The 16,487-nt window shown below is 40.3% G+C and overlaps 1 protein-coding gene across 4 annotated transcripts in view; it reads left to right on the top strand.

The window, feature by feature from the left end:
* st3gal5 (ST3 beta-galactoside alpha-2,3-sialyltransferase 5) overlaps positions 1–16,487 on the top strand; it is a 96,175-nt gene that overhangs the window by 9,600 nt on the left and 70,088 nt on the right. For all 4 annotated transcript variants that reach the window (XM_026940337.3, XM_026940335.3, XM_053235618.1 and 1 more), the window contains exon 2: positions 6,544–6,663. In XM_026940337.3, the coding sequence (XP_026796138.1) occupies positions 6,544–6,663 (120 nt within the window). The remainder of the gene's footprint in view (positions 1–6,543; positions 6,664–16,487) is intronic.

The following is a 16,487-nucleotide window of genomic DNA, read 5'->3' on the forward strand; positions in this document are numbered from 1 at the left end:
GTGAAAGCTCGGCTGAAGGAGAAGAAAATTAAATTAAAGTAAATTAGGGGAGAAGATTGGAATCCCTTGTGATTAAGGTATCAGGGTTTACTCCAATTGTTGTTTGGTTGTGTTGGTAGTTTCAAAGTTGTGTTTTGTTTTTCAAGTTCTTCTTTCTTTTGTCAACTCAGTAACTTGTTCAGAAATTGGCATGCATACTGATTCAGAGGGTGGCGGAAGATTGTCTTTTTTTAAATCAGGATTTACATGCATTCCATGTGCATAGCCTTTTTTCATCCTTCTCATCTAGGAGCAGGGGCATAGCAATATTGAGAAAGGGCTTACTTTTCCAATTAGAAGCCTATGTAAAAGATAAATATGGTTGATATATCATGATTAAAGGTACTCTTCAAGGGCAGGGAATTCTATAATGAGCATTTATTGTCCTCCAGCTTATCCATTCTCACTAAAGTATTTGTGGAGTTTTGAGAGATTAATACTGAGAATATTATAGTAGGGGGAGAATTCAAAACAAAATCTTTAAAGGCCATTTGCAGTTATCTGGGTTTTGTTGATGTTTGGAGATTTTTCCACCCTCTTGGCAAAGAATTTACCTTCTGTTCAGCTCCCCATAGGTGTCACACAAGGATTGATTATTTTTTATTTCTAAGATTTCATTGCATTCTGTAGTTGATATAACTACATTCTCAATATGGCTATCAGATCAGTGTTTCCTCTGCCATTATATTAGGGGGGTGCCCCGCCCCCCCCTAGAAAGTCAAGTTAATTTTTATTTAATTTTATTTTCTATATAGCGCCAGATCACAACAGAAGTCATTAAAGGTTACCTTTCCTATAGAACAGGTCTATACCTTGTTCGTTTATTAAACAAACGAAATAGCCTTATGTTATTTATCTTATTTACACTACGGCACGTCATTTCTGTGTCTACATGTTCGCGCGTTTACAATTCACCTCTGCTGTGTATCGGGCGGGCACACGCGCACACGCACACACGCACGCACACACGCACACACACACGCACACACACAGACACGTGCGCGCAAACAGGTGAGCAGTACACTCCCACCAGCGGACAGAGAGCGCGCGTCAGAGAATATGTCGCATCAACCACCTGAAAAACAGACAAAAATATCTGTGTTTTTTAAACGCTCCCAGGGTGGTGAAGATGGTAACACTCGCTCTCCTGCGAGTAGCAGCCGCAGGGCTGGACGTACTTAGCAGTGAATTTTCTTGAATTGAACTCAAGGAGTTTCTTGAATCTCTTACTAGATCCATTACTTGAAATGTTTGAGGATTCACTCTCAAGTAAAGGCCTCTCTCAGGAATCAAACATCTCACTTATTTTTATAAAAGGGAAACCTTCAGAATCCTGCTCATCGTACAGACCTGTAGCTCTGCTTAATATTTATCGTAAATTATTGTCCAAATTTTTAGTGGTCCTTTTAGAAGACGTTAACCTCAATTGTTAAAGTGGATTAAACTGGCTTTATAATAGGACATAATTTACATCATAATATTAGGTGTCTTCTAAAAATCATACAAGTGTTTCATCATAAAAAGATGCAAATGGCATTCTTCTCTCCTTGAACGCTGAAAAGGCATTTGACTGTCTTACTTGTTTTTCGTGTTGAGTAGGTTTGGTTTGGGTGACAACTTTGTAAGCTGGGTCAATAAATTATATGATGCTCCTCAGGCTGCAGTCCTGACTAATGAGTTTTGTTCAGAAAGTTTTACTACACACAGAGGCACCAGACAGGGCTGTCCCTTGTCGCCCCCCCCTCTTTGTGATAGCTATGGAGCCTCTGGCTGCAGCTATTAAATCAACCAGGTCTGTATGGGGTCTGCTTATTGGCACTATTCAGCATAAAATAAGCTTGTATGCAGGCGATATTATGTTTTTTCTATCTTCCTCGGAGATGTCCATACCTCCTTTCATTGATATCATTAATTTATTTAGTTCCTTTTCTGGATATAAAATTAACCTGAACAAATCTGAAGCCAGCTGGGTCTTCTCAGGTCTATACCTGATATCACACCAGCCTTTCCTTTTAAATGGTCTCCAACTAGTTTTATGTACCTGGGAATTTTTGTGACACCTAATTTTCATCAGATGTATAAAGCATATTTTACACCCTGGTTTGAGAAGATAAAACAGGACCTTGACCACTGGAATTCCCTTCCAGTCTCATCCTGGGCTGTACATCATTAATTAAGATGAATGTACTGCCCAGACTGCTTTATCCCTTTCAGATGATTCCAACTGTGTTTTCTAAAAGGATGTTGAAAGATTTGAATGGATGGCTGAGCCCTTTCATATGGAGTAAATGACAGCCAAGGCTTAAGATGTACATTTACCTGCAAATAAAGGGGGATTAGACCTACCTAATGTCAGAAATTCTCAGTTTAAGTTTACCCACTTAAGGTACAGTATTTCTACGATTGGATAACAACAGATGACTCCTCCATGTGGTTAGACATCAAAACGCACTTATCTAAATATCCATTGCAAGACTTATTATTCTTTAAAAGTTTTAAAGATAAAAAAAACCTGTGTTAATCCTGTTACAATCAATACACTGAAGACATGGCAGTTAGTTAGGCGTTTGGAGGGAAGGTCCAAGTTTACCTCTGTCTTGACCCCAATATTAAATATTTTACTGATTTTCTGCCAGGGATGCCGACTTTAGGTTTTGGTCTGAGATGGGTATAGTCAGGCTTAAAGATTTATATACTGTTAATAACCTGCTGTCATTTCAGCAAATTGTAGATAAATATGAACTCCCAAAATCAGAATTTTTCAGATTTCTACAAATTAGACATTATGTAATGGAGAGCACAACTTTAAAAGAGAACTCTGAAAGATCTTCTGTGGAGAGAATGATTTTTCAAAAATTTGGGAGAGTGTCAATTAGTCTCCTCTATCATACGTTAAACTGCATAACTGGTGTAGACACACAGGATACCAGAAGAACATGGGAAAGGGAATTATCAAAGACAGCTGATGATGGATCTTGAAGAGGTTTGGAAATATGCTAAAACAATATCAGTATGTAATCATACATATGCGATACAACTAAAGATAATACATAGATTACGTATATCACGTAATCATAGACACACTTTTAACTCCTCTTTCTTACCTTTATGTCTTAAATGTAAGACTGAAATTGGCACTTTGACTCACTATTTATGGACATGTCATGTAATACAGACGTACTGGATTAATATACTTAGTGAATGCAAAAGATCCCGAGTAAAGATTTAGAGTTAAATCCTTATTAGGTCTGCCCAGAGGTCAGATAACCTCTGCAGGTTACAGAAGGCTATTTAACATTATGACCTTTGTGACTAGGAAGAATATCCTCTTACAGTGGACTACTGATAAGATCCCTTCTGTGAAAGGCTGGCAGAAAGTATTAATAGAGTTAGTACCACTGGAATACCTTGCATGTATGTCTCACTCCAAAACTGATTATTTTAAACTACACGGATCCTGATGTCTCAGATAGTATGTTGCATGGATTTCAATGATTGGGACCATGTATACCACCACTTAGGCTAGTGTGAAGTATGTTTTTCTATTTTGAAACTGCATTTTGTGTTTTAAAAACTGTAATGAGCTGTCTTTTTTTTCCTCTTTTTTTCTCTTTTTTATTTTTTTCTTTTCTCGCTCTTTTTACCTTTAATGCTGTTATCTCTATTTACCGATAAATAATTGTCCTTTATTGTTGTTGTTGTTGTTGTTAGCTAATTGGTGAAAATATCACACTTTTTAAGGTAACTCAGCAATAATCCAGTCTACACAGATCAGCCATGACATTAAATCCACCTGCCTAATATTGTGTAGGTCTCCCTTGTGCCGCCAAAACAGCTCTGACCCGAAGAGGCATGGACTCCACAAGACCTCTGAAGGTGCGCTGTTGTATCTGGCACCAAGACATTAGCAGCATAATCTTTAAGTCCTGTAAGTTGCAAGTTGGGGCCTCCATAGATCAGACTTGTTCGTCCAGTTGGTGCCACAGATGCTCCATCAGATTGAGACCTGGGGAATATGGAGGCCAAGTCAACACCTTGAAGTCTTTGTCATGTTCCTCAAACCATTCCTGAGCAATTTTTGCAGTGTGGCAGGGTGCAATATCCCATTGGCCGCTGCCATTAGGGAATACCGTTACCATGAAGGGGTGTACTTAGTCAGCAACAATTGTGGCGTGTCAAAGTAACATCCACATGAATTCCAGGACCCAAGGTTTCCCAGTGAAACATCGCCCAGAGCATCACACTGCCCCCGGCTTGCCTTCTTCCCATAGTGCATCCTATGCACACACACACACCTGGTCGTGCACATGATGTAAAAGAAAACACGATGCATCAGTCCAGGCCACCTTGCTCCGTTGCTCCATGGACCAGTTCTGATGCTCACATGCCAACTGTAGGCGCCTTCAGTGGTGGACAGTGGTCAGCAAGGGCACTCTGACCGATCTACAGCTACGTAGCAAGCGGCAATGCACTTTGTGTTCTGACACTTTTTCTATTTATTTTTTGAAAAATTTTTTTTATTGGAAGAAGATGTAAGATGACACAACCTGAGACCCCTCTGAGATTAAAACCCCCAAGGGACAACCCCTCACTCTCTCGTGTCTGCTTCAGTCGTGAGTGGGTCAAAAGAGACAAGCTCTGCAGAAACAACATGGCTGGAAAAGCCAGTAGTGTTTGTGTGCACATGGGCCCAATGCAGCAAGGCTAAATTCCACTAAACTGAAATGCATTCATCTTTTATTTTCTTATTACTTTTGTTTTTCTTGCAGTTTGAAACAAACCTCACCAAAACTGTTCAGATTAAAGCATGAAGCAGCCAGTCCCTTCTGTGTTCCTCAAAGCGAGATCTCTACTTTTGTTTTCCCCTGGGACAAACAGATTCACAAGGATCCTGCCAAGACGGACCATCCTTCAAATCATGAATCACTTCGGCACTTCAGGACATTGATTCCTGCACCTGTTTTGCCTCAGCATGCCTCAGATCATTTGAATAGGCAAACAGGAGTGTGTGCACGAGCAAGACCAGCTCAATGTGAGACGTGGCTTCTGGCCTTATCTAGCTATAGAAAATAGCTTCTTTTCATTTCTAGTAGAGTGGATTATTATTTCTAACCTGAATTTGACCTGATTGAATGCTACTTCTTTTGGTATATCTAGAGCTTTGCTGCTCTCACTTTGCTCACATCTCAGTGAGCCCCTTTTGTATGCAATCCCGTACTTATGCTGTCATTTCCTGTTTGATCTCCATATCAAACATAGTTTACTTTATTCAGAGCAAGTAACGTTTATCCATGAACAGCGTTTGTAATTATTTGTGGTTATTTGATGGATAAGAGTAAGTGCATCATGTCACACTTATTCCAACTTTTAATCCATCCATTCAAAAATCTGGGACTGATGAACTGGAGCTAGAGCTCCCTATAAATCCATTCCAGTTATTTAAATGTCTGCAACACACGCATACACACATACAACCTTATTACAGTCCCCTCCGAAAGTATTGGAATCACAAGGCTGATTCATTTGTTTTTGGTATACACTGAAGACATCTGGGTTTGAGATCAAAAGTTGAATGAGACAATAGATCAGAATTTCAGCTTTCATTTCCTGATATTTGCATCTAAATGTGTTAAGCAACTTAGAACATGGCACCTTTTGTGCCAGACCACCCAATCTTTAGATGAGCAAAAGTGTTGGAACAGATAGACGTAAAGTAAATAACACTTAATATTTGGTTGCATATCCCTTTGCACTAACTGCATTAAAGCAGCGACACACTGACAACGCCGAACGGTTGCATTTTTGATTGCTTTTTGTGATGCTTTTCTAGGCTTGTACTGGAGCTTCTTTCAGTTGTTGTTTGTTTTGGGGAGTTTTTTGCTTCAGTCTCCTCTTCAGGAGGTGAAATGCATGCTCAATTGGGTTAAGGTCTGGTGATTGACTTGGCCAGTATAAAACCTTCCACTTTTTTCCTCCAATGAAGTCCTTTGTTGTGTTGGCATTGTGTTTTGGGTCATTGCCTTGCTACATGACGTTCCTCCCAATTAGATTGGATGCATTTCTCTGTAAACTGAAGCCAAGCTACTATTGAAGAACTCTAAATAAATCATTTTATGTCACTATTATTATTCTTAAATGCTACATATTAAAAAATGTATAGCTGTCACCATTATTAAGTATTAAGTACTTACAACTCCTCCTATCAATATCAGTGAATGAGCTATGTTAATATGATATCTAATGTTATCAGTATGAAAGGAATGGCAAGGAGAAACTAAACTTGCTGTAATTTTGACGTCTTGGCTATTCACTTGATTAAGCGTAAAGTGGTATGTCAAGAAGGAAGCTATGCTTGCTCTAAGTGTGATATGTTCCATTTATTTGAATGAATAGAAAAACAATTTGCTGGGAAAACCCTGTATCTTCATCAGGATGTATTCAGGCCCTTAGCACTGGAAAGAGTTGTGATGGACTTATTCTAACTTAAATTTTTTTTTTTTTAAGGCCTGACCACCTGAAGAATGGGGAAAAGCTGACTGAGTCCATGGGAAGTGGAGAAAAAAGATTTCAGTTGTTCACTGGCAGGATGAGGAAAGCAGTGCCAGTATGTCATGTGCCTTCATGGTAAGCACTGGAGAAACCTAAATGAATATTTAGTTAAGTTCACATGCTGCCACTAGGAAAAATGGTAAATTTGTATCTGCATACGTGCAGCAGAGAGAAAAGAATAACAAAAGTTTAAGGAAAGAAATAATACAAAAGCTTATAGCAGGCACAGGATGCAAAAATCCAACCCACAGGAACCACGTTGTCAAAATTTTTTTCCCCAACTTTTGTTGAGACAGGACATTTGCAAGCACATTCTCACACTACTACAGCTGCAACTCTTGAATTATTGGCAACCTTTATAAAACTGAGCAAAAATGCAATGTTCTCACATATGGGGGTGCTCTATACATTTATTTTAGCACACAGTATGTTGGTATTCCTGAACTGCTGTCTTTAGCCTGTTAGCTTTACCAGTTGGTTCTGTGCTGTCTTCGGATCCAGAAGAACAAGTACAGTTCCACAGCAGCATAGGTAAGCAGGTCAGATTAATTCATGTGATTGAGATGCATGTATTCTTCATGCTGAACATCAAGTTATTTTACATTCTTAAGCTGAAAATCCAAAGACTGAGATGGTTGTTGAAAATTTTTGATTTTGTATTTCTGCAATCATCTACAGTCTTCTGTGAAAGTACTGGAGTAGCCAATTCTTTTGTTTTTGCTATACACTGAAGACATTTGGGTTTGAGATCAATAGGTGAATATGAGACAATAGATCAGAATTTCAGCTCTCATTTCCTGATTTTTACATCTAGATGTGTTAACTTAGACCACCCAATATTTTGTTGAGCAAAAGTATTGGAACAGATAGTCTTAAAGTAAATAACACTTAATATTTGGTTGCATATCCCTTTGCACTAACATCGCCAAACGCTTGCATTCTACTTGTGTGATGCTTTTCCAAGCTTGTACTGGAGTTTCTTTCAGCTGTTGTTTGTTTTGGGGGCTTTCTCCCTTCAGTGTCCTCTTCAGGAGGTGAAATGCATGCTCAATTGGGTTAAGGTCTGGTGATTGACTTGGCCAGTATAAAACTTTGCTGCATGATGAAGATCTTCCCAATTAGATTGGATGCATTTCTCTGTAAATTGGCAGACAGGATTTTTCTGTAGACTTCTGAATTCATTCTGCTGCTACCATCATGAGTTACATCATCAGTAAAGAGTGAGCCCGTTTCAGAAGCAGCCATTCAAGCTCAAGCCATGACACTGCCTCCACCATGCTTGACAGATGAGCTTGCATGTTTTGGATAATGAGCAAATCTATCTTTTGCCACACTTTGACCTTTCCATCACTTTGGTAGAGGATAACTTTGGTCTCATCATAAAACTCTGTTATAGAGTTTTTGTGTCTCATTGCTGTATTGCGAATTCCAATCTGGTCTTCCAGTTCTTACTGCTGATAAGTGGTTTGCATCTTGTGGTATGGCCTCTATATTTCTGCTCTCGAAGTTTTTCAAATGGTGGATTGTGATACCTTCGCCACTGCCCTGAGGTTGTTGGTGATGGCACTGACTGTTGTTTTTGGATTTTTCTTTAAAAGCTGGTGACAGCCGAACAAATAAGCACAAACCTACGATAATAGCCAGCCAGCCACAGAAACCATCTCACCTCCTTTTTAGTCTTGTGTCTCGGGCAAGCTGCAGTCGCTGCTGTTTTATCAATTTGGGGACACCTGCCCATGGCCCATGTGGAAGCCCAGATACCGTACTTCCACCTGGCCAATTGCACACTTCTTTGCTGTGAGTCCCGCCCATCTCAACGATCTCAGGACAGCTTTCAGTTGCTGAAAGTGTTGCTGCAAATTATTACTATATATATATATATATATATATATATATATATATACATATATACATATATATATACATATATATATACATATATATATACATATATATATATACATAGATAGGAAGAGTGTGGACAGAGGATTTTGTCCATGAGTTGTTGGAAGGTCACTGGGGCTCCAAACAACCCAGATGGAAGGGTCATGAATTGGTATAAACCAAACAGAGTGGAAAAGGTCGTTTTTCACACAAGGTGTTGGAGTGAAGGGGATCTGCCAATATCCCTTTGTCAAATCCAGTGTCGAATAAAAGCGAGCCTCACCTAACCTATTGAGCAGTTTGTCAATGCGGTGCATTGAATAAGCGTCAAATTTAAACATTGTATGGACTCTTCTAAAGTCCACACAGAACAGGACTAAACCATCTGCCTTGGGAACCAGGACCACTGGACTGGACCAGTCAGTGTGGGACTCCTCCCGCACCACTTGTTTTTTGTTTTCAGGCATCTCGGCGTGGTGTTCTGTGAGGTTAGTGTGACTGGGTAGAGGTGAAAACTTGGTGGAAAATTCTGCTTGCAAATTGGCAACCTCCGTGATTTGGGATGGTGAGAGGTGGTCTCCACTGGGGACTGGGCTGTATTGAGCCACCCATTTTAGATTCACCTCCGGTCCTAGCTCCTTCTTCTCCAAAACGACCATTGCCAAAGCCACAGGGAACACCGCTTTCCGTGGTTTAAAAAGATTGAGGTGGTATATCTGCCATGCCCTGCTTATATCCATTTGTATTACCTCATAGTCTATCTCCCCGACTCGCCTTGCGACCTTCGAAGAGCCCTTACCACATGGCGAGTAATTTGGAGCTCCACACACTTTCCCCTCAACAACATCTGAAATGCCAGCCGATTTGTCCCCAAAATCAGTGGATGGGTGAGTCTTGTCCCTGGAATTGGATTGTGATGGCCACTAGGGGATATTCATGGGCATCTGTAAGGCCAGCACACCGGCCCAGGTCTTACTTTCCAACCTGTGGCCCTGGAGTCACCAACCTGAGGAGGAGGAGAGACAGGCGGGTGCAGGAATGGGGAAGGGCATGGAGAAAAAGGAGAAGACCGAGAGTGAGAGAGAGGGAGGGAGAAGGGAGGGGGCTCGCCTGCCCCGGATACCCCGCCAAGTAGTCCTCTGCCAGTTAGACTGCCTCTTCTAGCGTCAACAGATGGTGGCATTGGACCTATTACACCTCCCCCTTCAGGAGCCAGGCGGCGAACTGCTACAGCACTACTAGGTAGAATATGTCTGCTCTTCTGCCAGCAGCCACCGTTGACTGGCGTCTCAGAGCTGTTGGGCGAAAGCGAATGGGCGACTCCAGCAGGTTCGTGACTAGAAGCTGCTGGGCCGCAAGCTTGGCTTCCCCCAATAGTAGAAGCAGCAAGCAGAACACCCACTGTGAGTCTGGCCAGCCCCACGCTTCTGCAGCATCCTCGAAGCATTTCAGCAAAACCTTCTGGGTCATTCTGTGGTCCCATTGTGGAGAGCATGTTGTGTGACCGCGGAGGCCACCGGGGCTGCTGCTGGAGTACCCGCTGGCTGGACCAGGCTCCGTAGCACCTGCCGGTCCTCAGCTTGGGCTTGGAGAAGGGCCTGCAAGCACTGCTCCTGCACCATGCACAGCTCGAAGAGGGACCAATGTTGTGTCTGGTGGATGCCGGCAAGGGCCTTGATGCTCTCATGGTGGTGGATCTTCCTCAATTTCCTGGGTTTCAGCACTCATGTGGCACTTTTACGGGTTGGACCAGAAATGAGGAGGTGGGAGGCCGGCTTGAGACAACTCAGAACGGGCTCTTTTTTCCCTCACCCCACAATGTTGGAGGCCTTGCAGCTACAGCCTGTATGGAAAATGTCCTGAACAGGGGGTAGTTGCACACTGACTTCAGGTCCGTTTCAAATGTGTCTGAGATATTAAAACTATTTCTAGTAATCATGAACTATCAATGCACCATACAGTTCTTCAAAAGAACTACTGAGTATTTTAGAAACTAAGTAATAACAGAGTTTATTGTACAAAAAACAAATAAGAATACAAGATACAAAGAGTAAAAATGTAGAGAACTTAGTGGGTCACTGGACGAAGACGCAGGCATAGGATGGTATTGCATAAAAGCCATTATGTAATGCATACCTTTCTGTACCCCTGAGCCTCTTTGAAATGTATAATGGCCAGAGTACTAAATGGGAGAGACACAATGTATTTTATGGCAGGATGGATCCCCAGTCAGGTAGGCTCACCCCAAAGTATTACATGCTAATTCGGTTCCTGGGAATGAGTTTGTGAACCAATGGCAAAAGGTCCCCTGTGTATACCAGGTGGCTACTGTGTGTGTGTGTTTAGATATTTTAGATAACCAGGTTTAGTTCACATGGACTCTCTGACCCATATTCCTGATCATTTTAATCTTAATCAAATTACTGACACAGTTTCTAAATTTACTACACTGAAACCTTGCAAGTCCAAATTTTCATATATCAAATATCAGCTGTTGGGCGATGATTGTGTTGAATGCTGAACGGAATTCTATGAACAGCATTCTGATGTAAATACTCTTCTTGTAAAGGTGGGTTAGGGTCAAGTGGAGGGCATGCGTGATCACGTCCTCAGTGGAATGTTTGGGGTGGTACACAAACTTTAGTGGTCCAGTGTAGTGGGGAGCCTGATCCTGATGTGACCAGCCGCTCAAAGCACTTCATGATCACTGGTGTGAGTGCTATGGGATGGTAGTCATTGAAGCACGACACCGCAGACTTCTTTGGCACTGGTATGATGGTGGTAGCCTTGAAGCACCATGAGACAACTGCTTGGCTCAGGGAGATATGGAAGATAACGGTCAGGATCTCTGCTGTCCCTGAGAACTCGCCCAGGTACGTTGCTGGGTCCCGTAGCTTTGTAAGGGTTGACCTCTTCCTTATGCACTGTAGGGAGGTGGTCATGGTGGTCATTCATGGGAGGCATGGATTTCTTTGCTGATATAGTCTTCAGTGCTTCAAACTGTGACACTGCTCTCGCCAGGGTACTTCACATCAGTAGAACGAAAACCTATGCAAATGCTCTTCCGTCTAACGATGTGCCCACTGGACTTTGCCCCGATAGTAGCAAAATTTGAATGTTTTAAACAGCGCAAATACATCAGAAGCCTTGGAAAAAGACTTAAAGACAAACACTACGGAGCAGACGAACAATTTCCAGTCGTGATTATGAGCATACTGAGTGAATCGGGCTAAAGGCGTCTGGGTGAGTCTCAACCGAGAGAAATTTATCAATGGCACTCTGTTTAAAGACCTGTATATTACTCCTTGTCTAAACTAACACACATACATATACAGTGAATATAGAAAAGAATCACCCCCCTTCAAAATAATCACATTTTGTTGCTTTGCAGCCTGAAATGAAGTTGGACACAATTTTTGTTTTATCCAGCTGTATTTACTCAGTGCAACTTATAACATCCAACTGAATGATATAATAGCAACAGGTCAGAAAAAAATTAAAAAATTAAAAAACAGAATCACTGAGGTGGATAAAGGATCACCCTCTTGTGTGAGTATTTTGTTGAACGACCTTTTGCTTTAATTACAGCCTTTAGTCTGTTGGGATACATCTCTACCAACTTTGCACATCTAGACTTTGCCCACTCTTCTTTGCAGAACTGCTCAAGTTTAGTTAAATTTGATGGTGACCGTTGGTGGACTGCAGTCTTCAGGTCATTCCACAGATTTTCAATGGGGTTTAAGTCTGGGCTCTGACAGGGCCATGCAAGGACATTCACCTTTTTCTCCTTCAACCACTGTGTGGTCAGTTTTGCTGTGTGCTTTGGGTCATTGTCATGTTGGAAGGTGAACCTTCTTCCCATTGACAACTTTCTGGCAGAGGGCAGCAGGTTTTCCTCAAGAATTTGATGGTATTTTGCCCCATCAATTTTTCCTTCGATCCTGAAAAGTGCTCCAGTCCCTGCTGCAGAGAAACACCCCCACAACAGGATATTACCACCTCCATGCTTTACTGTAGGAATGGTGTTATTTGGATGGTGAGCTGTATTGGCTTTCCGCCAGACATATTGTTTGGTGTTGAGGCCAAATAATTCAATTTTAGTCTCATCTGACCATAACATATTGTTTCATGTGGCCTAAGAATCTTCAAGGTGTGTTATGGCAAAGCTCAGTCGTGACTAAATGTAGCCTTTCTTGAGGAGTGGCTTTTTTCTTGCAACCCTCCCATACAAGCCACATTTGTGGAGAATTTGTGATATTGTTGTCACATGCACACAGTGACACACAGTGAACTTTATCCTGGAGATCTTTTGACAATGCCTTGCCACCCATAGTTGATTGTTTGCTTCAGTTGCACTACTAAGGACTGAAATGGTCCAGGAATAGCTCTTTTATGCTGAGCTAATCAAATTGACCACAGTTGATCACAGGTGGAAGTCAAATGGCTTGGTGTGCCATTGAGACGGTGTTTAGCTACACCTGATTGAGTTTCCAAGTCATTTTAGGAGGGGGGTAACTCAGTGATTCTGTTTTTATATTTATTTATTTTTTTTCTGATCTGTTGCTGTTATATCTTTCAGTTGGATGTTATAAGTTGCACTGAGTAAATACAGCTGGATAAAAAAATTGTGTCTGTCTTCATTTCAGGCTGCAAAGCAACAAAATGTGATTATTTTGAAGGGAGGTGATTCTTTTCTATACCCACTGTACATAGTCATACATGGAAAATGACCCACATGGACTAAGCACTCATTTCTTTATCCAACTCATTCAAGTATTAATTCATATCTGTGATTACCAGACATAACCGTGTACTCAAACTCCTGCATCCACTAGATCAAATCATCGTTACAGTAATTATTGCAGTTGTTGCTGTTTTTATTGAAGGTGTAGGTCAGTATGGTTATGAGCAATTAATGTTGGTAGTAATAATAATAATAATAATAATACATAATACATAATACCTGATATATACCAAAATCCTACAATGATAGCTACCATTACCACAACTTTTTTATGCCACTGCTTCATTCCATACACACGACCACAGATCTCACTACTGTTGTGAAAATTCACCTCATCAAGAAGTCTCTACCAACACTTGATTTGTGCTCAAGCAAATATTTATTGAATAAGTACTTATTCAATCGACAGGAAAAAATAAAGAGAATAGACCAATTAGCCTCTCAAATACCTACAGATGAAATCCTCAAAGAATTTCAAAATGCTTGCCTCATTTTTATAACAGTATTAACAAAAAAAAGAATGCTTCTTAGATTGCACCAAGAACACTTCAAATTTGCTAACAAATCAGAGAAACTCTTAACAAATCTAGTAAAGCAAAATAAAGGAAAATACATTATTGCATCAATCACAGATACCATTGGAAACATCATCCAAGATCCAATGGAAATAAACAATAACTTTAGATCCTATTACTCAAACCTTTATAAACCATTATATCTGAAAAGAAATCAACACCTTTCTGAGGAATGTCACCCTTCCACTGACTACAAATCATTCTGACACATTTGAAAGACTCCAAACAGTGCTAAAACGCATGCAAAACAATAAATCCTTAGGACCAGACAGTTACCCAGCAGAATTCTATAAACATTTCTGGCCAATTATTGCATCTTTATATATGTAAATGATGTCTGAAATCCTCAATAATTCAATCTTAACCCAACATATGAACACAGCTCTTATCTTACTTATCCCAAAACCAAAGACCCCACAAAATGCTCTATTGCCCCCTATCATTAACAGTAGTGCTATCAGACTAGAATCTGTAATACTGTTCTTAGTCCATCCCGATCAGACCAGTTTCACTAAAGGGAGGCATTCTTCAGAAAATATGCGAAGACTTTTTAATCTTATACATGTGCCTGCTTCCCCAACCATAATTGCATCCTTAGATGCTGTAAAGGTTAGGGTATACTGGCCTTTTCTCTTTGGCACCCTAAAAATAATTCAGATTTGGGCAACATATCATAAACTGGATCAAAATACTAACTCCTTTACAGCGTCGGTTATTACTAATGGATATATCTCTAAACCATTCACCTTATTCAGAGGAACAAGACAAGGACAACAAGACAAGCATGTTGTCACCATTATTTTTGCATTGTTCATAGAGCCGCTTGATGAATACTAATGTATCAAATATCATCAGAATACTGTACATCAGAATGAAGAAAATGTGTGATGTCTGTAACTTTAACAGTGGCATGGTTGTTGGTATCAGGTGGGCAGGTTGGAGTATTTCAGAAACTGCAGATCTTCTGGGATTTTCACACACAACTTTCTCTACAACACAAACAGAATGGTGCAAAAAACAAACATCCTGTGAGAGGAGCATCTGCAGGATGAAACACCTTGTTGATAAGAGAGGTCAGAGGAGAATGACTAGAATGGTCTGAGCTGACAAGAAGTCTATAGTAACCCAAATAAGCACTCTTTAAAGCCATGGTAAGCAGAAAAGCATCTGAAATACTGAAACCAGCCAATCTGGTACCAATATCCATGCCATGATCAAAGTTACAGAGATAAAACCTTTTCTTCATTTTGATGGTTGGTATGAACATTAACTGAAGCTCTTGACCTATATCCGCATCATTTTTTTACACTGTATATATATGTAAAATATTCTCTTTAGCTGCTTGACCTAAAATCATTTTATCTGTCAGGTGATTCCTTGGAGACTGCCTCATTAAAGTCATGTATTGCTTTTAACATTTGCATTGTAATATGGCAGATATTGACATTGAAATAACCAAAAAATGTGAAGTCATAACCCTGTAGTGCTTCATTTTATTTGACACCAAATTTGAAAGCTGTATTGAGGACTATGTCTTGAGGGAGGACGAAACATTGGTGTCATTTGACCCCAAAGTTGTGCTATGTAGTGCTTCACTACTCAGTAGCTGCTTGCAGCTACATTTTAAGATGATGATGTTAATTTATTAGAGTTGGAGCTTCTCTATAAGAAATGTACATTGCAACATTTCACTAGAAAGTAGGAAAATTACAGTGGATATAAAAAGTCTACACACTCCTGTTAAAATGGCAAGTTTTTGTGATGAAAAAAATTAAACCAAGATCAATCATGTCAGAATTTTTCCCTCCCTCAATGTGAAATTACAATGTATAAAAGTTAAGTGAAAAACAATCAGAAACATTTTAGGGAAAAATAAAGTTCCAATAACCTCGTTGCATAAGTGTGCACACCCCTTTATAATTGGGGATGTGGCTTTGTTCAGAATGAACCAATCACGTTCAATCTCGTGTTCAAAGGTAATTATCATACAGTTGTCATCAATAAAATCATTCTGACAAAGACCGAATAAAGACCAGCTGTTTCTGTAGGATGTTCTTGGTTTCATCATCTTGGTTTCATCTGACTCCTAAAGCCTTGGACTGCAAAGAGCTGACAAAGCCTTTACAGGACCTCCCTGTCAAAAGAAATCGATCAGGAGAGGGGTACAAAAAAATTTCCAAAACATTAGATGTGCCATGGAACACCGTGAAGGCCATCATCAACAAGTGGAGAAAATGGAGCACAACAGCGACATTACCAAGAAAAGGAAGTCCCTCCAAAATTTACAAAAGGAAAAGACAAAAACTTACCAGGGAGGCTGCCAAGAGACCAACAGCAACATTAAAGGAGCTGCAGAAATATCTGACAAGTACTGATTACTCTCTGCATGTGACAGCAATCTCTCGTATTCTTCACATGTCTGGGCTATGGAGTAGGGTGGCTAAAATGTATTAAGGTCTGACGAGAGCAATTCTAAAAGGTATAATAATTCCATAATTCCAAAAGATGTGTTTGGTGCAAAAAAATCATCATCAACAAAAGAACACCATACCCACAGTGAAGCATGGTGGTGGAATCATCATATATTAGGGCTGCTTTTCTTCAGCCAGAATTATTATCATGGTGGAGGGAATAATGAATAGCTACAAATACCAGCCAATTTTAGTGCACAACATTCAGGTGTCTGCTAGTAAGAT

This window comes from Pangasianodon hypophthalmus, chromosome 7, assembly GCF_027358585.1.
Source record: "Pangasianodon hypophthalmus isolate fPanHyp1 chromosome 7, fPanHyp1.pri, whole genome shotgun sequence".
In the NCBI taxonomy this organism is placed as follows: Eukaryota; Metazoa; Chordata; class Actinopteri; order Siluriformes; family Pangasiidae; genus Pangasianodon; species Pangasianodon hypophthalmus.